We start from the raw sequence: 22,985 nt of genomic DNA, 5'->3' as shown, positions 1-22,985 counted from the left end.
CTGAGGTACTGGAACGCATGAAAAGAAAATCCCATTTAAAATAAAGCATTGCATGCATATCACATTTGCATAGTGGAATAGAGTAGTACAGTAGAGGCGCTTGCATTAGTTGCACACATGGGGAAATATCTTTGTAGCCTAAGGTCCAGAGGAGAATGTGACTTTTTATAAATTCATTTCATGCAATTCCAGGTCACTTTACATGACTGGAGTCTTTAGTATAATCTTTTTAAATACTGCACAAATTACCGAAATGACCGGCTCTTTTGACACTGAGAATCTGAGCTCAATAAAAATGACCTAATCTTGAATCCATCAATAGCCTAGGCGATGCGCTCATGCCACAAGCCTATCTTGTCTCGTCTTACTTTGTAAAACAATGCTGTTCGCTTAATAGGCCTATTTGGGAGTTAATAAAATATGTTGGTAGCCTACAGCAGACAGAACTAGTCTTCTCTTTTCAGCAGGACCCATTTGCTTTCCAACCTGTGTTTTTCCACTATTGTAGTAGAAATATTGTGCAATGCCTGTTTTGGCTGCATGCTGTTCACTGACAGATTTTACTGTGTGTTCCAGGCTGTAGGCTATGTCTTTTTGATTGGGCTACATACAATCCACAGCTAGGCAATTTTAATAATACAAAAAAAAGAAGCTATTGATCATCTGTGGCAAAATGGATATGCCTGCTCCTGGTGTAGTATTCTGAATTAGTTCATTTCTTTCTGAACAGACACCTGTAATTCTAACTTCCGCAAATGTATTTAAATTGTTCAGCGGTGCTGCAGCAGCCCCCTTCCCGCGGTTATGAGGAAATAAATGAAGTGCAACGCTGGCGAGATGAGTTGCAGGCTCATGTCTAGCAGAGCGGAGAGAGATCATAGAAGGTGACTCTTATTCTAGTTCTGTGAGAGATACAGGCATGATTCTCTCTCACCACAGCCACGGGTTGATCTCTAGGCTACAATGTTGCGCAAACCATAAAGCTGGGCTGCCCCAACCTGAATAAATTCTTAGAATATCAGGCAAGTGCTGAAAATCTACGCTTTGAAATGAACTCTGATCGCTTTTATTAGAATGTGCTTTTATTAGAGCGTTCCGGGCAGGACCCAGCTCAAATGAAGCACTGACTTTATCATAACCTAATGGTAATTTAATTGTCTCGTTTCAAATGAAAGTAATAACAACCAACACTGTGAACATTACCTCTAAACACACACCATTATGTAGAGAGTGTACATGGACACGCCAGTTTATCAAAAATATATGTTTTTAGAGTGTCCTACTGTGTCATGGTTTATTCATGTTATATTCTTTAACTAGGTCTAAATGGACAGTCTTGACATGGACTTAAAGTACACTTTTTTTTAATATATATATTTTTAGCTGTACTTTTGAGTCCGGAAGTCATAACAAATGCTAAGACTTCCATCGTAGCGTAGTGGCAATCAAGTTAAGACCACATTTTATATAGATTGATTACTTTTTGTGCCATTTGATTCACAATACGCCACGATTTGATTTCTGGCTTTAATGTTCCAGTCCGCAAGATTTAGATTCCTCTGTGCTTAATTTAACTGATGCAATTAGGCCCGTAGTTCACCACTGACGATGTCCAAGCCATATCTCCAGAGACCTGCAGGAGTGAGTCGCATCACTTTATCACACACCGTCAGCTGGAATCAAAAGTGCTGTAATTATTTGAAAACCTTTTCTTATAGCTCACGATCATATGGAAGCAAATATGGCAAGAAATATTTAGTTACAGATTGTGCATACTTATTATTTTTTTTCTACCTGCGCTCCATGGTTCCCTTTCATTGGGGATCAAAGATATTACCTCAGCCATTATTTTAGTTGGTATTCGTTCTCCTGAAAGACTTAATTCTTGGATTTCATAGACTGTCGGAGATGGCTTCAAGTAATCTTCATAAAAAGGACAAATATAAGTGCTTTTTTTCCCTCTATGATTTGTTGTTTGTTATTGTACCCAGATTATCATGAAAAACAAATAGCCACTTCTCTTTTCTCTCTCCACAGCCTCTCCAACTTGGTGTCACTGGAACTCAGAGAGAACCTGCTAACGTATTTACCAGAGTAAGTGCTTCCCTAGACCCAGTGCATTCAGAAAGTATTCAGACCCCTTCACTTTTTTGACATTTTGTTACATTACAGCCTTATTGTAAAATGGTTTAAATTGTTAGTTTTTCCCCCCCTCAATCTACACACGACACCATAATGACATCCAAAAAAATGGTTTTTAGAAATGTTAGCAAAAAAAAAAAGGCAGCGAATACAGCCTCAAGTTTTCTTGAGTATGACGCTACAAGCCTAGCACACATGTTTCTGGAGAGTTTCTCCCATTCTTCTCTGCAGATCCTCTCAAGTGCTGTCAGGTTGGTTGGGGAGCATCACTGCACAGCTATTTTCTGGTCTCTCCAGAGATGTTCGATCGGGTTCATGTCCGGGCTCTGGCTGGGCCACTCAAGGACATTGAGACTTATCCCGAAGCCACTCCTGCATTTGTCTTGGCTGTGTGCTTAGGGTCGATGTCCTGTTAGAAGGTGAACCTTTGTCCCAGTCTGAGAACCTGCTCCAGAGTGCTCAGGACTTTATCAAGGATCTCTCTGTACTTTGTGCTGTTCATCTTTCCCTCGATCCTGACTAGTCTCCCAGTCCCTGCTGCTGGAAAAACATCCCCACAGCATGATGCTGCCACCACCATGATTCACCATAGCGATGCTGCCTTGTTTCCTCCAGACGTGACGCTTGGCATTCTCTCTTGGTCACCTCCCTGACCAAGGCCCTTCTCCCCCGATTGCTCAGCTTGGCAGGGCGGCCAGCTGTAGGAAGAGTCTTGGTGGTTCCAAACTTCTTCAATTTAAGAATGATGGAGGCCACTGTGTTCTTGGACCTTCAATGCTGCAGAATGTTCTTGGTACCCTTCCCCAGATCTGTGGATCGACACAATTGTGTCTCGGGGCTCTACGGACAGTTATTTCGACCTCATGGCTTGGTTTTTGCTTTGACATGCACTGTCAACTGAGGGACCTAATATAGACAGATGTGTGCCTTTCCAAATCATGTCCAATCAGTTGAATTTACCACAAGTGGACTCCAAGTTGTAGAAACACCTCAAGGATGATCAATGGAAACAGGATGGACCTGAGCTCATTTTCGAGTCTCATAGCAAAGGGTCTGAATAGTTATGTAAATGAGGTATTTCTATTTTTGTTTTTTTATTTGCTAAAAATTCTAAAAACCTGTTTTCGCTTTGTCATTATGGGGTAGTCATTATGGGATGTTGTGTGTAGATTAATGAGGGGGGAAAAAGTCATTTAATCCATTTTAGAATAAGGCTGTAATGTAACTGTGGGAAAATTGAAGGGGTCTGAATACTTTCAGAATGCACTGGAAATACTTTGTTCCAGGGCAAATATTAATTGAAGGCACAAGACGACTAGGCCTACTTTTAGTCCGTCAGAGACTGAAATTCTTATTTTGCCCTGCTCCCAACCCCCCCCAGACATCTGTGTTCCACAAACGCTCTGAGAGTGGCACCCATTCCCCTGAAAAGGGATGTAATGAAGTTGGGTCTGTATGACTACATTACAAGCATGTAGCCAATTAGACTGTAAATGAAGCCTTATGTGTTTCACATGACAGACCTTTATATATAAGATTATATTTAGACTTTAGAGGTGATGTAGAGCTCAGTGTGCTCTTTGGCTGAAGACCGATAACTCTTCAATGTTCTACCTGGGTTCTCCCCCGGATTGTGAAACGAGGTGGTGTTGAGTACGCCGGCAATGTCCCCCTTTGGATTTACAGATTTTTAGCTTTTTTTAAACACCTGTAACTTCCATTTCCTGCTATCTAGAGAAACAATGTACCTTCTCTGATGAGAAATAAAGTGAGAAAATATATATATATATATATATTTGTTTTTATATAGTGGGGCCATGCCTCGCTTACATTCTTTGGGGAGAACCCTGTCAATTTATGTTGGCACAAGTCTCTCGCTGACGATCTAACCGTCTCACTGCTTGGTCTATGGCCAATACATTTTCACTCGCACATGGTTAAAATGAAACTGCAGTGAAACAGACCGAGAAGTAGCTAAAATGTACAGCCCATCTGTGTGTGTGTGGTGAGTTTGGGCCTACACAGTATGTGATGTTTTAGGATATTTCCTACCGCTCTGGTGCATTCCACAGGTCACTATCGCTACTTCACAGACTTGAGGAACTTGACCTGGGGAACAATGAAATTTACAATTTGGTAAGTTTATCTGACTTGTTTGCACGTAACCTTGATCTCGTGGGGAGAAAATTCACACTGAAGTAAACAATGTGCCAAGCTAAACGTGTGTAGAATGGGCAGCACTCAAATCTCACTCAACACTTTTCTTGTTATGTGAAACATAATTGGGAGTACTGATAAAGATTCCTCCGTCTTGTCATTCTGAAGGGGTAGTGTGACAGGGCCATTTATTTTTGTAGTTTATAGTCTTACAACCATGTCAGGTTTAATGTTTATGCAAATGTAACTCTGATACGGAGAGACACTTTCTGAGAGATGAACTGAAACCAGATCAGGCTAGGGAATGACAGTTTACACATGGTTGAAAATCTTCCAGCCTTGTTTACATTTGCCTCAGTCACCTGTGTATAATTATTTCCTCACTCTCACGCTCTCGCTATCTCCTCTGCCTCCAAAATCCTTCCTCCCACGCAGCCTGAAACAATAGGCTGTCTTGTCAGCTTGAAGAACTTGTGGCTGGACGGAAACCAGTTGGCTGAAATACCTGCAGTAAGATATTTTTAAGATGTTTGCACTAATATATATTTTTTTTAATGTCTTAATATTACAGTTGAACGAACTTGTAGAATATGGTTTGATTTCCCAAAAAGTAAAAGGCTCCCACCCATTTTAAAACATTGGATGTGCTTAGACAAAATTAATATTGCGGCTTGTGTTGATATACCAGTCACGAGATGCACCATTATTGTTAAGGGCTAACACGGACTGGGATATTCATTAATAATTGAAGTGTGTTCAACCCGTAGGAGATAGGCAGCATGAAAAGCCTCCTGTGTCTAGATGTATCGGAGAACAAACTGGAGCACCTTCCAGAAGAGATCGGCGGCCTGGTCTCCCTAACTGACCTGCTGGTGTCTCAGAACCTCATCGATGCTCTGCCAGAGGGCATAGGTCAGGACGCTGTTACACTCTACACCACCATAGTGTCTTTGAGGCGTGCGTGTGCTGCTTTGCATTTGTGAATGTTGATCCATGCTGATACTGATTGGGTCAAAACTGGGATCAACATCAGTGTAAACTGAGCATAAATAGGAAGTTAATCTGAACAGATTAAAATATATTGTGTAGTTTTATCAAAAAGGTTAACCACATGGAGTCCACATTTGGTTACAGACCTGACTTATCACAGGTGATGTGGCCCTAGGGTACAATAGAATGGATGAATGGAAAATGTAATAATTAAATCCATTTAGCATTATTTGATTTAAAATAAAAATAAAAAATTCCCAATAAGAAGATTGAGATACAAACATTGACCTCTGTGGTCGTGTTGCATGGAATCACAAAATGTTATGTTTTATTAGACTGTGATACACTGCTCAAAAAAATAAAGGGAACACTTAAACAAGACAATGTAACTCCAAGTCAATCACACTTCTGTGAAATCAAACTGTCCACTTAGGAAGCAACACTGATTGACAATACATTTCACATGCTGTTGTGCAAATGGAATAGACAACAGGTGGAAATTATAGGCAATTAGCAAGACACCCCCCCCAATAAAGGAGTGGTTCTGCAGGTGGTGACCAAAGACCACTTCTCAGTTCCTATGCTTCCTGGCTGATGTTTTGGTCACTTTTGAATGCTGGCGGTGCTTTCACTCTAGTGGTAGCATGAGACGGAGTCTACAACCCACACAAGTGGCTCAGGTAGTGCAGCTCATCCAGGATGGCACATCAATGCGAGCTGTGGCAAGAAGGTTTGCTGTGTCTGTTAGCGTAGTGTCCAGAGCATGGAGGCGCTACCAGGAGACAGGCCAGTACATCAGGAGACGCGGAGGAGGCCGTAGGAGGGCAACAACCCTGCAGCAGGACCGCTACCTCCGCCTTTGTGCAAGGAGGAGCAGGAGGAGCACTGCCAGAGCCCTGCAAAATGACCTCCAGCAGGCCACAAATGTGCATGTGTCTTCTCAAATGGTCAGAAACAGACTCCATGAGGGTGGTATGAGGGCCCGACGTCCACAGGTGGGGGTTGTGCTTACAGCCCAACACCGTGCAGGATATTTGGCATTTGCCAGAGAACACCAAGATTGGCAAATTCGCCACTGGCGCCCTGTGCTCTTCACAGATGAAAGCAGGTTCACACTGAGCACGTGACAGATGTGACAGAGTCTGGAGACGCCGTGGAGAAGGTTCTGCTGCCTGCAACATCCTCCAGCATGACCGTTTTGGCGGTGGGTCAGTCATGGTGTGGGGTGGCATTTCTTTGGGGGGCCGCACAGCCCTCCATGTGCTCGCCAGAGGTAGCCTGACTGCCATTAGGTACCGAGATGAGATCCTCAGACCCCTTGTGAGACCATATGCTGGTGCAGTTGGCCCTGGGTTCCTCCTAATGCAAGACAATGCTAGACCTCATGTGGCTGGAGTGTGTCAGCAGTTCCTGCAAGAGGAAGGCATTGATGCTATGGACTGGCCCGCCCGTTCCCCAGACCTGAATCCAATTGAGCACATCTGGGACATCATGTCTCGCTCCATCCACCAACGCCACGTTGCACCACAGATTGTCCAGGAGTTGGCGGATGCTTTAGTCCAGGTCTGGGAGGAGATCCCTCAGGAGACCATCCGCCACCTCATCAGGAGCATGCCCAGGTGTTGTAGGGAGGTCATACAGGCACGTGGAGGCCACACACACCACTGAGCCTCATTTTGAATTGTTTTAAGGACATTACATCAAAGTTGGATCAGCCTGTAGTGTGGTTTTCCACTAATTCTTGTGTGATTTTGTTGTCAGCACATTCAACTATGTAAAGAAAAAAGTATTTAATAAAAATATTTCATTCATTCAGATCTAGGATGTGTTATTTTAGTGTTCCCTTTATTTTTTTGGAGCAGTGTATATGGTTTTGTTAGCCACAGGTATTGGTGCCAATTAACATGTTTTATTAATTATAATGATTCCCATGCTATCCTGACTACCCTCATCATACAGTATGTCTTCATCACACTAAGTAAGGCTTTTTGTTTTGCAGGAAAACTAAGGCGACTGTCTATATTGAAAGCAGACCAGAATCGTCTTGCCCAGCTGCCAGAGAGCATTGGCAACTGTGAGAGTCTCACTGAACTGATGCTCACAGAGAATCAGTTACAGGTGTGTTTTTGATAGCACTGTAGTTCCTCATATATGTAACAGTATAACTTTAGACCGTCCCCTCGCCCATACCCGGGCGCGAACCAGGGACCCTCTGCACACATCAACAACAGTCACCCACGAAGCATCGTTAACCATCGCTCCACAAAAGCCGCGGCCCTTGCAGAGCAAGGGGAACCACTACTTCAAGGTCTCAGAGCAAGTGACGTCACCGATTTGAAACGCTATTTAGCGCGCACCGCTAACTAAGCTAGCCGTTTCACATCGGTTACATATATACATACTGTTGTGAGGGCAGGTTTGACCCAATTAAGTAATGACCCAATTACTTTTCTGTTATGTAATCGGAATCGAAAGTCAACGGTTTCATCCAACGTCAAGCAGTTACATTTATGTGCTAACAAGGTGCGAACATTGTTCTCTTTAGCTACTGTTGATTTCTACAGTAGTAATTACCCACCTCTGATGGCTGTGCTCTTCTGTCCTTGGAAAGACCTAAGGATCTACAGTACAGCATGACACAATTTCGTTTTCCTTCTGAAGGGATGCATCTCCTATAATCTTGTAACCTTTGACCTTCATTATGCCTTTAGTCTTCACTTCCTAAGAGGCTAAAAAACATCTAAGTGTGCGCCAGGGACTTATCCTCACTTTGGCACAAACAATTAGATTTGTTTATTTCATCCTGACAGGAGGACTGTGTAAGTAATCCCCATGCTGGGCCGCATGCCAGTCAAGTGTCACTGCTATACCCATTACTGTATGTGCAAAATGTCATTATTTCTTACTGGTTGTTTCCCTCTTTAGAGTGTGCCAAGAAGTATTGGAAAACTAAAGAGACTCTCCAACTTCAACTGTGACAGAAACCGATTAGCATCATTACCAAAAGAGGTATGCTATGGTCTTTCCACATGTAGTAGTTTGAAGCAAATAAGCATTGTGAGACTTGTTGAGACTTGTTGCACCACAGTTCATAGTCTACTATATTATGGGCTTAGATCATATCTTTATCTTGTAAATGCTTTACGTTACGAGGACATGACTCCTCTTCCTTTGTTTCTTTCTGTGATAAAATAAGGGCTTGTTTAATGGCTCAAAGTTTGACTCCATCTTCCTTTGTGATTTTACCATATTTATCACATTTGTGATGCCACAGTGAAGTCGCTCCACAGTACATTGATTTACAACACAATCCTTGTATTATATGAAGGAGTGCACTGTTTAGACTGGATCAAAAAGCAATCTGTCCCCTTGCTGCTGTGAGGTACTTTTAAAAATTATTTCAAGCGGTCACTTTCTCCAATTGACAGAACTTGTTTCCTAGCTCTGCTGTAGAAATACCCCCCCCCCCCCCCCCCCCCCCCCCCACACCCACCAGTTTGTCTTCAATGTAGACACAGGAAATTGACTTTTGTGGGGGGGGGGGGTTTATGCGTCGGTACTAAATGTGAGGGAACTGTCTATTTGCATGTAATGCTAAGCTAACCATTTTACCCTAAGCAAAATGCTTGTGCATGCTCAGTCTGAATATGCTCAGAAAAAGGCTAATGTAAACCTTGATCGCATCTCATTTTGCCTCCATGATTTACCCTGCTGCTCGGATCAATGATGTAAAATCATAGAAGCTTCAGTCATGAGTAAGTGTAATCTGGTTAGTGCATCCCCCAGTAATCACTGTGATTTGCATGCAGAACTTATCTGCACTAGACTTGACCCCTTCTGATTTTAGTGGGGATTGTGAAATGCTAATCCTCATACCTGCTAACCAGGAAATCCAGTTTCTGTGAACTGAATCTCATTCAGTAGAAGCATACAGAATGCCACTGTGGTACTATGCAGACCATTGTCGATTATCAAATCGACCTGGAGAACTCTGTCACAAAGGCCATCTCCCACTGTGACTGTCTTCACCTAAGACATGGCTGTGCCACTCATCATTCCTGGCATGTGACTGTCTATACAGTAGCAGCTGCATGATTTTAGCTCCTAGGCTGGTGGCATGCTATCTTTTGTTTCCAGGAGATTCGAGCGCAGACAGCAAACACACTGTTTTTCCCAGACAAAACATGCAGCCCCCCCCCCCCCCCCCCCACCCCCATCCATTTATTTTCTATTATCTTCTGCAGTTCTCTGGTGTGTTCAGTTACGGTTTATTCTCCAAGTGCTGTGTTTATTCTAGCCTCTTGTCTGTTGGAGAGAAAGCAAGCTCCCTCTGGTTAAATCTTTATCTGAAAGGCCCTTTAGTGATTATACAATGCCCCTGTGTCTCAGTCACGCAAACAGTTCAGTGTGTGAGTCCACAGCACTTGGCCCAGATAATGAATTGATAGTGTCATTGTTTTATTGTCTCAAACCGTGAATGCTGCATGACGTTTCTAATGTTAACTGTAGTCCTGGTACCAGACAAGCACTTGTTTACCACAATACCGTGGTGTTAGGTATGTGGTTGATTTTAAATCAATATTTATGACTCATTGATAATTGTCTCAAAGTATCAAAGGCTGATATTTGCTTATTTCCATTTTAATGCAAATATTTTAACAATATTCATATTTACTTAGGAAGATCTCCATAGACAAACAATGTATCTGGTATTGATGTTTGAGTGTAGGCCCATGCATGTAGTCCTTTGTATAGCCTACTTCTGAGGTAATAGCTAGACTTTGAGTAGTTTACTTCGTAGCCTACTAACTGGGATTCCTGTTGGTATTTGGACTTCTTCTCTTCTTCCCTCGTCTTGAACCCTTTTTTACTCCAGTGAGGGCTTCAGCTTAGCCAGATCCTTTTAACATGATGAGACTCCATTACTGTATTTGGTTCCTGTTCAAGTCTGTCTGGCCACTGACTGATGTCGTTAGTAGATTAGCCTTACTACAGAACTTTAGCTGGCCCATCAGGTCCCTACTTTAACACACTAGTAATTGCAGCTAATTTTAGTTCCTAATCTGCCCAACACCTTAGTCGTTCAATACATTTTAGTAATTTAGCAGACAGACACCCTTATCCAGAGCAACGTTCCTATTTTTAATTTTTATACTAGTCCCCTGTGGGAATCGAACCCACAATCCTGGCGTTGTGAGTGCCATGCTCTACCAACTAAGCTACACAGGATTTTAAATATGCCCATTTCTATGGCAAAGCTCCCAAAGGTTCTGAATGGTTTACCTTTCTATGCCCATTACACTAAATGGATATTTTGAACAATGAAGGTATACACACACACATCATATTTTTCTGTGGTTTTGTAATGGTAAAGTAAAAATGTAACTTTAGATTTTTTATTTTACGTAAATTGTTCTAACCAAAGCTTTTTCCCTCTTCCTCCCTGCAAGATGTCTGTGTGCCTCAGAACACGGAACAAATATGCAATTGTGTGGGTGAACTAAAGACTAAAGGCACTGTTTTCACGTCTTGCTTGTATGTCTTTGCTACCCAAATCAAGATTGGAGGTTGCAGTAGCCTGAATGTCTTCTGTGTACGAGAGAACAGGCTTACAAGGATTCCCTCTGAGATCTCTCAGGCCTCAGAGCTGCATGTGTTTGATGTCTCCGGAAATAGGTAGGCTACATTAACATTCAATGCCACTTTATTAACCTTTTTAATCATATACAATATTCACATTTGAATATGCACCAGACCCAGTAAAGCTTTTAGATGTGACTCACAATAAATCATAATATTTGACACCAATAGACTTGTTCTTAGCTGTCCACAAATCAATCATGTTCACAAAACATTTTGCAATATTCTTCTGAAGCCTGTCTATGCCATGTCATCTCTCTCCAGACTGCTCCACCTACCCATTTCTCTGACTGCGCTGCGACTCAAGGCCCTGTGGCTGTCAGAGAACCAGTCGCAGCCTCTGCTCACTTTCCAGAATGACATAGACCCAGAGTCTGGGGAAAAGGTGCTCACCTGTGTTCTCCTGCCCCAGCAGCCTTTAGAACCAGAGAGTAAAGGTAAGGTCTTCTCGTGGTCTTCCAACTCAGTAGCCTTGTGGTTTGTGTCCGCCCTGAGATTGGAAAGTTTGGAGTTCGATCCCTGGCCAAGTCACCAAAGACCTGTGAAAAATGTGACCTGATGTGTATCTGCTTGGCACTCAGCATTAAGGAGGTAGATTAGGGGTAAGGCCTGCTATAGACGAGGGTCCTGTCCAGGGGGTGTACTTGTGTATATAGCTGCCTTAGGCTCCTGTTTCTGTAGCCCATCTCCCATGAGTCTTTCCACCTCGCACAATCCAAGGCTCGTGCAAGATTACTTACCCTCGGTCTGTCTGGGTTTTCCGTGCATCGGCAGGACAGAGCAGCTACATCTGGTAAGACGAGGGGTGTGCGTCTTTTTGTCAATAACAGCTAGTGCGCAATGTCTAATACTAAAGAAGTCTTGAGGTATTGCTCACCTGAGGTAGAGTACCTAATGATAAGCTGTAACAAGAGTTCTTATATAAACTCAGCAAAAAAGGAAATGTCCTCTCACTGTCAGCTGCGTTTATTTTCAGCAAACTTCACGTGTAAATATTTGTATGAACATAACAAGATTCAACAACTGAGACATAAACTAAACAAGTTCCACAGACATGTGACTAACATAAATGGAATAATGTGTCCCTGAACAAAGCAGGGGTCAAAAGTAAGTCAGTATCTGGTGTGGCCACCAGCTGCATTAAGTACTGCAGTGCATCTCCTCATGGACTGTGCCAGTTCTTGCTGTGAGATGTTACTTTACTCTTCCACCAAGGCACCTGCAAGTTCCCGGACATTTCTGAGGGGGAATGGCCCGAGCCCTCCGATCCAACAGGTCCCAGACGTGCTCAATGGGAATGAAATCCGGGCTCTTCACTGGTCATGGCAGAACACTGACATTCCTGTCTTGCAGGAAATCACGCACAGAATGAGCAGTATGGCTGGTGGCATTGTCTTGCTGAAGGGTTATGGATAAACCTGCAGGAAGGGTACCACATGAGGGAAGAGGATGTCTTGGTGTAACTCCGGCAGTTGTTGCCATGCTGTACCTGTACCGCAGGTGTGATGTTCGGATGTACCAATCCTGTGCAGGTGTTACACATGGTCTGCCACGGCGAGGATGATCAGCTGTCCGTCCTGTCTCTCTCTGTAGCGCTGTCTTAGGTGCCTCACAGTACGGACATTTCAATTTATTGCCCTGGCCACATCTGCAGTCCTCATGCCTTGCAGCATGCCTAAGCACATTCACAAAGATGAGCAGGGACCCTGGGCATCTTTCTTTTGGTGTTTTTCAAAGTCAGTAGAAAGGCCTTTTTAGTGTCCTAAGTTTTCATAACTATGACCTTAATTGCCTACCATCTGTAAGCTGTTAGGTCTTAACGACCGTTCCATAGGTGCATGTTCATTAATTGTTTACGGTTCATTGAACAAGCATGGGAAGTGTTTAAACCCTTTACAATGAAGATCTGTCAAGTTATTTGGATTTGACAAATTATCTTTGAAAGACCGGGTCCTGAAAAAGGGATGTTTCTATTTATATCCGTAGCTGTCTATTTAACACAACAAACCGATGCTGGCACTAAGACGGCACTCAATGAGCTGGATAAGGTCGTAAAGCAAACAAGAAAATGCTCATCCAGAAGTGGCGCTCCTAGTGGCCGGGGACTTTAATGCAGGCAATCTTAAATCCGTTTTACCTAATATACTAGGCGGGTTCAGAGGAAGGCCCCCAAAAAAAGATCAGACCAAACGGCTCCTTAACATCTTTTATCCCCAAGCCATAAGACTGATGAACAATTAATCAAATGGCAACCCTGACTATTTGCATTGACGATGCCCTTAGCCGTGGTATATTGGCCATATACCACACCTTTAGTAATCCTGGTTTGGGGGACATTTAGCTAATTTTAGTTTCTTTGTTAAGGTCAGCTGTTGTCTGGCTCTAGCTAGCTAGCTAGCTAGCTAATGGTTGAAGTAATGTGTGTAAAAAAAACTTCCATAACCATATATAACTATCTACCTTAGTACCTTTCTTCGCCTGTTCGCTAGCTTTCAGCTGACTGGTGTTAGCTAGCTAATAAGGCTAACGTTAGCTGCTGGACTTCGGATGAGCAAGCAAACATTAGCTAGCTATCTAACTAATCAAAATATCGGTTTGCATTTATTGATTAACCTCAGCTTGTATACCACCATTTAGCTAGCTATCCACAGTAGCCTAGGTTTGTTCATGTATGGTTAGTATGAGTATTCATACTCAATTTACCTCACATGAAGTATGCTTATTGGTCATAGTATGGCTATGGTTAGTATGCCAAAAGTTTCTGGATGTCGTACTACAATCAACAAAATATAAAGTATACGAGCAGTGGCCACTGTTTCCTTGCTTTTTAGGCCCCGAAAGGCAATTCTTTAGATTTGAAGAAAATAGCGGAAAATATACATCCGAAGTCTGAGAGCGGATACAAATTCTTAGCTTTAGCTATGTTCTGCAATGTAATAAAGTAATGACTTTTCAAATAAGTTACGTTATAAGTTAAGTTGGCTGACAATTTGTTAGCTACGCTAGCTTTACGAACAGCAAAGCATAATAAAAACCGAGCGGCTCGATTCAGTATTATGTAGCAAAATTGTATTGTTTTTTTAAAAGATTTGTTGTTGCATTGAATAAAAGTAGAGACTCGGCTTAAATGGTATCATACACTACAGTTGAGGAACAATGGGGAAGTAATTCTGCTTTGTAAGTTGATGAACTTGTAACCTCACTTGAGAAAATGGCCCTCGAATATTTTGGTAAACCTACTGGCAAGTTCTGCTTTGTCTATACCCATTCAACATTGTTCACACCCTCTTAAGCCTTAGCCCCACCCATCTCTTTAAGAAGTCGCATGTGAGGCCATGTACTAAACAACCAAAGATCTCAAGACTAAAGGCTGGTTTACACTATGACAGTTGCACCGACTACATTAACATTCTATTGTCGTCCAAAAAACTTGTAGTTATGAAAAAGAATCAACACAAACTACAGGCTGCATATCAGCAAAATAGCGTAACTAGTGTATTTGATCACCATTTTAAATGCACCTGTTTTAAAAATGTATTTAGTATGTCAATACAGAAAACCAGGCAACTAAAAGCAACATGCTAAACAATGTTTTACTTCGTTTTTGGCTTGTTAGATGAATAATGACCAGATCATATAGCTGACAACTTTATATAATTTGTCTTAATAAAAAAAAAAACATATATACACACGGTTGTTGGAGTCATTAACTCGTTTTTCAACCACTCCAAGTTTCTTGTTAACAAATTATAGTTTTGCAAATCGGTTTTGACATCTACTTTGTGCATGACACAAGTAATTTTTCCAACAATTGTTTAGACAGATTATTTCACTTATAATTCACTGTCACAATTCCAGTGGATCAGAAGTTTACATACACTAAGTTGACTGTGCCACAGCTTGGAAAATTCCAGAAAATAGTACCTGTGGATGTATTTCAAGGCCTACCTTCAAACTCAGTGCCTCTTTGCTTGACATCATGGGAAAATCAAAAGAAATCAGCCAAGACCTCAGCAAAGAAATTGTAGACCTCCAAGTCTGCTTCATTCTTGGGAGCAATTTCCAAATGCCTGAAGGTACCACCTTCATCTGTACAAACAATTGTATGCAAGTATAAACACCACTGTGGTGCGGAAAGTGCAAATCAATCCCAGAACAACAGCAAAGGACCTGTTGAAGATGCTGGAGGAAACGGGTACAAAAGTATCTAAAGCCACAGTAAAATGAGTCCTTTATATATATAAAAAAATGAACCCCTATATCAACATAACTTGAAAGGCCGCTCAGCAAGGAAGAAGCCACGGCTCCAAAACCGCCATTAAAAAAGCCAGACTACGGGTTACAACTGCACATGGGGACAAAGATCATACTTTTTGGAGAAATGTCCTCTGGTCTGATGAAAGAAAAATAGAACTGTTTGGCCATAATGACCATTATGTTTGGAGCGAAAGGGGGAGGCTTGCAAGCTGAAGAACACCATCCCAACTGTGAAGAACGGGGGGTGGCAGCATCATGTTGTGGGGGGTGATTTGCTGCAGGAGGGACTGGTGCACTTCACAAAATAGATGGCATCATTAGGCTGGAAAATGATATGGATATATTGAATCAACATCTCAAGACATCAGTCAGGAAGTTAAAGCTTGGTCGCAAATGGGGTCTTCCAAATGGACAATGACCCCCAAGCATACTTCCGAAGTTGTGGCAAACTGGCTTAAGGACAACAAAGTCAAGGTATTGGAGTGGCCATCACCTCAATCCCATAGAACATTTGTGGGCAGAATTGAAAAAGTGTGTTCGAGCAAGGAGGCCTACAAACCTGACTCAGTTACACCAGCTCTGTCAGGAGGAATGGGCCAAAATTCACCCAATTTATTGTGGGAAGGTTGTGGAAGGCTACCCAACATATTTGACCCAAGTTAAACAATTTAAAGGCAATGCTACCAAATACTAATTGAGTGTATGTAAACGTCTATCCCACTGGGAATGTGATGAAATAAATAAAAGCTGAAATAAATCATTCTCTCTATTATTCTGATATGTCACATTTGTTTAAATAAAGTGGTGATCCTAACTAACCTAAGACAGGGAATTTTTCCTAGGATTAAATGTCAGGGATTGTGATAAACTGAGTTTAAATGTATAACGTGTATGTAAACTTCCGACTTTAACTGTATGTATACACACACACACACACACACACACACACACACACACACACACACACACACACACACATTATATGTGAATTATCTATTTTACCCTCCTTTTTTCTCCCCGATTTCGATCTTTTATTGCTTCCTGAGCCAGCTGGGGAGCTGCAGCGAAGGTAGAGGCATGCGTCTTCTGAAACATGACCTGCCAAACCGCGTTTAACACCCTCCCGCTTAACCCAGAAGTCAAAAATCAAATCAAATACACATGGTTAGCAGATGTTGATGTGAGAGTAGCGAAATGCTTGTGCTTCTAGTTCCTACCGTGCAGTAATATCTAACAAGTACTCTAACAATTTCACAACCACCTTAAACACACAAGTGTAAAGGAATGAATATGTTCATATAAATATCTGGATGAGCGATGGCCATGCGGCATAGGCAAGATGCAGTAGATGGTATATAGTACAGTATATACATGTGAGATGAGTAATGTAGGGTATATAAACATTAGTGTCATTGTTTAAAGTGACTTGTGATACATTTATTACATCCAATTTAATTATTAAGTTATACTTTTTTTTTTTACCTGCTTTTTCTCCCAAATTTCGTGGTATCCAATTGTTAGTAGATTCTATCTTGTCTCATCGCTACAACTCTCGTATGGTCTCGGGAGAGACGAAGGTCGAAAGCCATGCGTCCTCAGACACAACCCAACCAAGCCGCACTGCTTCTTATTAACACGGCGCGCCTCCAACCCGTAAGGCAGCCACACCAATGTGTCGGAGGAAATACCATGCACTTGGATACCTTGGTTGGCGCGCACTGCGCCCAGCCTGCCACAGGAGTCGCTGGTGCGCGATGAGACAAGGATATCCCTACCGGCAAAACCCTCCCTAACCCGGACGACGCTAGGCCAATTGTGCGTCACCCCACGGACCTCCCGGTCGTGGCCGGCTGCGACACAGCCTGGGCGCCAACCCAGATTCTCTGTAACTGAGCTCTACCTGTAACTGTTCTGGATCTGGGCATATGCTCTAACCCCCCCTCCCACCCCCACCCGAGGGCCAGGCCTGCTCCTTTGCTGTTTTTTGTTTTTTTTGTGTGTTTTTTTTACTCCAGTGGATTGGATAGCTAAAGAGGCTTAACTCCTGACTGGCCTGCAGCCATTAAAAGCCTGCTGGGTGAGGTGAAGCAAGGAGAGGCTTGCTCGCTCACTCAGCTGAGTCCTGGAATAATCTAGGCCTGATCCAATTGTTGATTGGATAAAAAATAAAATCTCAAACTCCACAACCTGGTTGCAGAACCCATATGTCATGTTTCTGATTTGATTCATTGAATAACTACAGCGTGTGCTCCTTGTTATGACCATCCTCCTTTAGTAATCCCTGATTTCTCTCGGAATGAGAGAACTAAGTGTTTGTGTTCATTTCTGTAACCCTTTGTTCATTTGCTGAGCAGCAGATGAGGATCTAAGACTTTGAAGGTCAAGTCTGTGAGCTTGAGTTGGGGGGGGGGGGGGGTGTTTACCTTTAAGCTTGTGACAAAACTGGGATTTGAAACTGATCTACCCGGTTCCAAGCTCTCATTTATGAGCATTGTGTCACAAGCTGCACAAACTCTCAGCACTGTGTCATGGGACAGCTCCTCTTCACTGACATGATTGAGATAACCAATCTGGAGGGGGGGGGGGGGGGGGGGTGTTGCAGAAGGAGAGCACGTCATACTAAACGTATACATTTGAATCTGTTGAATTAAGGCCACCATTGTCCGTATGTGGTAGTTTTCACAGGCCTTTCATGCATGCATTTAAGCATCATTTTGAAAAGCAAATTATTGCTTAAGATGTAAATTATTAATTTCCTCTCACAACATATCTAATGTATCCTGTTTTAGGCTCAGACAACCTTGCTCGCTGTGGTGCTCTGGAGAGCCTGGTGAATGACATGGTGGATGACACCTGGGGCGACAAGGCCATGAAGAGGATCAGTGCCATCCACTTCCTGGATGATGACGATGACGAGGATGATGAAAAGGTGAGAGGAAGGACGAGAAGTGTGTGTGGAGAGGAGCGTGTGAAAAGGAATGACAGGAGGCGATGGGGTAGAAAAGACAGAGGTCGTTTGAAACGTCGTAACTGTCACAAGGGTCGTTTGAAAATTCAAAACTGTCACCACTCACGGGTCGTTTGAAATGTCAAAACTGGCGGGGCGCCAATCACTAAACAAAGAAAGAGATGCCGCTTGAATTAATGTTCAACTAATATAAAGCTATAGTCATTGAGTCCCTTAACTGGTTGAAAACTACCTTTCATCTTTTAGATCTTTTTGAATTATGTCCAAGTGTACACTGAGGATGCAAAACATTAAGAACAGCTGCTCTTTCCATGACAGCCTGACCTGGTGAATCCAAATAAAAGCTATTCCTTATTGATGTCACTTGTTAAATCCACTTAAAACCAGTGTAGCTGAAGGGGGGGGGGGTTAAATAAAGTTTTGAGACTTTTGATTGTGTATGTGTGCTATTCAGAAGGTGAAAGGTCAAGACAAAATATTTAAGGGGCTTTGAACTGGGTACAGTAGTAGGTGCCAGGCCCGGTTGGTTTGTGTCAAGAACTGCAATGCTCCTGGGTTTTTCACGCTCAAAATTTCCCGTGTGTATCAAGAATGGGCTGCCATCCAAAGGACATCCAGACGACTTGACACAACTTTGGGAAGCAATAGTCAACATGGGCAGCATCCCTGTGGAACGCTTTAGACACCTTGTAGAGTCCATGCCCCTAAAAATTGAGGGCAAAAAATAACATTATATGCAGTGCCTTCGGAAAGTACTCAGACTGCTAGACTTATTCCACATTTTGTTACGTTACAGCCTTTTTCTAAAATGTAATAAATAAATACAAATCCTCAAATCTACACACACTACCCCATCATGACAAAGAAAAACTTTGCAAATGTATTTAAAATCAAAACCATTCAGACCCTTTGCCATGAGACTCGAAATTGAGCTCAGGTGCAACCTGTTTCCATTGATCATCCTTCAGATGTTTCTACAACTTGATTAGAGTCCACCTGTGGTAAATTCAATTGATTGGACATGATTTGGGAAGAAACACACCTGTCTATATGAGGTCCCACAGTTGAGTGCATGTCAGAGAAAAAAACAAACCATGAAGTCAAAGGAATTGTCCGTAGAGCTCAGATACAGGATTGTGTCGAAGCACAGATCTAGAGAAGGGTGGCAAAACATTTCTGCAGCATTGAAGATCCTTAAGATCAGTGGCCTCATCCTTAAATGGAATAAGTTTGGAATCACCAAGACTCTTCCTAGAGCTGGACGTCCGGCCAATTCCCTTCTTACTTGACGGTACCGTCGCTGCTGTGCCAGGTCCTTGGCAATGAATTCCCGTTCCTGTAGAGCTCTACGGGCCTGCACATCCATCCAATAGGTGACATCGTTCATCAGCCTGTCGTTCTTCCTGTAGACCCCTTTTCGTCCCAAAGCAGTTTCGGTCCTTGGCACGGAGGGGATGGCTGAAACGTACAGTTGATCCAGCCCCACTTTGAGCTCTGGTGGGTTTGCCCATTGGTGTGGGAAACTCAACCACATAATCCTTAATCCAAGTTGCTGGCCTGGTTCTTCTGGTGCTGCTGGTGGTTGAGGATGAAGCCTTTGTTGCTTTAGGCTTAGCTCCTAGATCTTTTCTTTGTTCCAAGACCTTTTCCTCCTCTCTCCTTCCTTCCAGTGGAGACAATTCTTCCTTCTCCTCCTCCATTTCCTTTTCACCGGTCTTTGGTTCAGTCATCATTTGGCTCGAAAGATTAGTGGAATCTGTGTGGGTAGCTGGACAGGTAGGATGACTGACAGTAAAGGTGAACAGGTGACAGAGGAATGGATGAGCCTGAGGCAGGAATTCCTTTAACCATAAAGTGGTATATTTACTGAGTAATCTGTGCTACATAACAAAGGAAACAGAATAACAGGTATCCAATCAAATCCATAATCACACATAACAATCATTCATTATTAACATAATCAGCAATCCAGTTCATTAAGTCAATAGGAATCATCCTTGAGTCATTTAGGCTTAACTATTTATCATAATCATGAGAAGACTAATACAGTTATCGGTTATTCAATCTATAATCCCCATTTAGTTTATCAGAATCGATCAGTTCAGCAAACAATGACGTTTCATATTTCTCCCTTTTCAAGTGTCTTCATGTGTACATGTAATTTCATTACATATGAAACCATATATCGATGGCATAATTGGCCTGTGATGATCCGTAGGGCCGTGATCATTGACCGTTCACATTATGCAATAGGTTTGAAGCGTGCGCTCCAAGCCGCGCTCATAACTATAAACAATAACTGATGGCCCACTCTCCCGATCGCAACAGATAGTTCAGATGAAAGGTAACAGATTCGGTGGACTTACGTGGATTCATGTACGCACAGAACTTCTGGATTAGATGAAGTTAAGGAAGAGAAAGCAGCGAGATCTAGCTATGGCGATTTCTTCCTTTTTATGGAGTTGAGATCTGTCGGACATTTCCACCTGACCTAATTAAAGCTCCCCTGGCCCAGTTGCACAAGTGGCCATGAATTAAAGGTTTGTTCCACTAACTCGATGGGTCTGAATACTTTCCGAATGCACTGTATGTTGCTATTAAGGCAATGTGATGCATTATTTTTATTAAATTTGCAAACATTTCTAAAAACCTGTTTGTCATTATGGGGTTGTGTGTGTGTGTGTGTGTGTGTGTGTAGATTGAGGATTTATTTTTATGTAATCCATTTTAGAATAAGGCTGTAACCTTACAAAATGTGGGAAAAAATCAAGGGGTCTGAATACTTTCCAAATGCACTGTAATGCACGGCATAATGAAGATACCTGTTGTAGAATCTGTCCGTCTTTCAGTTTCTCTTCACTGTTCCTCTGTCTCCTCCCTACAGGGAAGGCTGATGCGACAAGCCACTCCTCACCCAGGTGAGTTAAAGACTATGAAGAAAGCGGTGGAGAACCTCCGCAACGACCTGAACGCTGCCAAAGCTCTGGATTCCAACAAAAACGTGGTCAATAACACTACAGTCACCACGTCTGTGTGACCTCTACCTCAGAAACATTCTGATCTCCTGTGTCTCTCGCCATGTTCTTCTGTACCACCACCAGAACCTACTTTAATCCCACAAACCCCTCCTGCGGCCTCCCTACCTAGCCCTCCTGCGGCTCAACCCTGGGACTCTGCTGTGATCCTTTTGTCCAGTACCTTACTTCATCTCCAATACACACCATGGTATCTGGCTCAGACTACCAGGGCCCATGTGCCTTCTTTTCAAACTGTTGTGCTATATTTTTTAACATAGCAATAATCTGCACAGGTGTGGTCCTTTTTCAAAGACATTTGAAAAATGTTGCTTTTTAAAGATTTATTTCTACATTTCTTTTTAAATGGATAATAGGTAGTTGCACTACTGTAAGTCTTTAGTATATTAAATATTGTTGACATATTCATAAATATTATATTTGTTTTATTTTTTAGAACACTGGGTGAATATTTTTTTGTTGAAAATTTCGGGTTACTTGACCAACTGATTTAAGGATTACTGTATAGTCATTTTGTGAATATTGATAATTTTATACTTTTTGGCAGCTCAGATGGTGTAAATTAAAACAATGTATAGCAAGTTTCTTAATCTATGGCAGAATTGTTCTAAACGATATTACTTTGTACGTATTTTATTTCCTTTTAAGTAAAGAAATGAACAAAAATGCAGTTGCTAATGTCTTATCGTAATTGACTTTGGGTGAATAGACGGCCTCGACTCTTTTCTATGCCATTGTTTAACTTCTTAATCAAATCCTAAACAAATTTTGATATAGACATGTTTTGTAATTAAGGGCTAATGCAGTGAGCAACGTGTACCTTAACCACAGCAGATTGAGTGGAAGTGACAGGGCTGTCTTACTTTCTTTTATTGCGCTTCATTGCTTTGAAATGTTTTCTTAAGTAGATACGGGGCGGCAGGTAGCGTAGCGGTTAAGTGTTGGGCCAGTAACCAAAGGGTTGCTGATTTGAATCCCTGAGCCGACTAAGGAACAAAAAAAAACAAAAAAATCGGTGACCTTGAGCAAGGCGCTTAACCCTAATTGGTCCTCTAAGTCACTCTGGATAAGAGCATCTGCTCAATGACTAAAATGTAAATACTTTATCGGAAACTGCAGAATTTTTCAATGTCTATTTCTCTTTTAACACATGTGCATTGGACTTTCAATGGCCAATTTCATTCCACGCAAAAGGAAATGAGGACCATGGTGGAACCGTTTGGAAAATGCAGTTTAAGCATGAACTCATGCACTTAGTTTTTTTTGTCTTAATAAAAACAATTTGTTGTTCAAATGGTAAACCATAACAATGATTTTAGTTTTTTGTTTGTTGTATTACCAGGAGAAACATATACATTTGTTTTATCTTTATTTTTAAATAATTTTCTTTAGTTATCAAGCTGCACATAAACACAATCTCAAATAGGCACGGACGCTGAGCCTACAGATTTGGATGCCTTTTACCCACTGATAAAATTAAAGGGGTTTAAAACGAAACATGATTCGTTATTTCTTAAACACGTTTTTAGTTTTTTTGTTGTCCGTTAGGTCTTTAGTGTTTCAGCCTTTAGACCTTTCTAAGTTTTCACCATGTCAAATCATAAACGCCATGCAATAAAATGTGTATTTGCCGTTAATTGGATTAGGTTACACTTTAAAGGAAATCACTCCTACTTTGTTTTGTCATCGCCCATTTGATAAGTACTCATCAGGGTGGTCATTGATAACATCAGTACTTTCCCCTCACCCGTTATTCTCCTGTTCTGTCTATCCAGACTTTTATTGCATGACGTGTG

The 22,985-nt window shown here is 42.0% G+C and overlaps 1 protein-coding gene across 3 annotated transcripts in view; it reads left to right on the top strand.

Annotated features, from left to right (window-relative positions):
- Positions 1 to 22,686, top strand: part of lrrc1 (leucine rich repeat containing 1) — a 40,077-nt gene extending 17,391 nt beyond the window's left edge. For 2 of the 3 annotated variants that reach the window (XM_021576487.2, XM_036956240.1), the window contains exons 5-14: positions 2,038 to 2,094; positions 4,215 to 4,278; positions 4,735 to 4,809; positions 5,067 to 5,211; positions 7,289 to 7,407; positions 8,215 to 8,298; positions 10,850 to 10,965; positions 11,194 to 11,366; positions 17,976 to 18,115; positions 21,039 to 22,686. In XM_021576487.2, coding sequence (XP_021432162.2) covers positions 2,038 to 2,094; positions 4,215 to 4,278; positions 4,735 to 4,809; positions 5,067 to 5,211; positions 7,289 to 7,407; positions 8,215 to 8,298; positions 10,850 to 10,965; positions 11,194 to 11,366; positions 17,976 to 18,115; positions 21,039 to 21,191 — 1,126 coding nt within the window. In that variant the 3' untranslated portion in view covers positions 21,192 to 22,686. The remainder of the gene's footprint in view (positions 1 to 2,037; positions 2,095 to 4,214; positions 4,279 to 4,734; positions 4,810 to 5,066; positions 5,212 to 7,288; positions 7,408 to 8,214; positions 8,299 to 10,849; positions 10,966 to 11,193; positions 11,367 to 17,975; positions 18,116 to 21,038) is intronic. The other variant, XM_021576489.2, reaches the window with a different exon arrangement.
- The last annotated feature ends 299 nt before the right edge of the window (positions 22,687 to 22,985 follow it).

This window comes from Oncorhynchus mykiss, chromosome 20 (assembly GCF_013265735.2).
Source record: "Oncorhynchus mykiss isolate Arlee chromosome 20, USDA_OmykA_1.1, whole genome shotgun sequence".
In the NCBI taxonomy this organism is placed as follows: Eukaryota; Metazoa; Chordata; class Actinopteri; order Salmoniformes; family Salmonidae; genus Oncorhynchus; species Oncorhynchus mykiss.
This window is presented reverse-complemented; position numbering and strand designations above follow the sequence as displayed.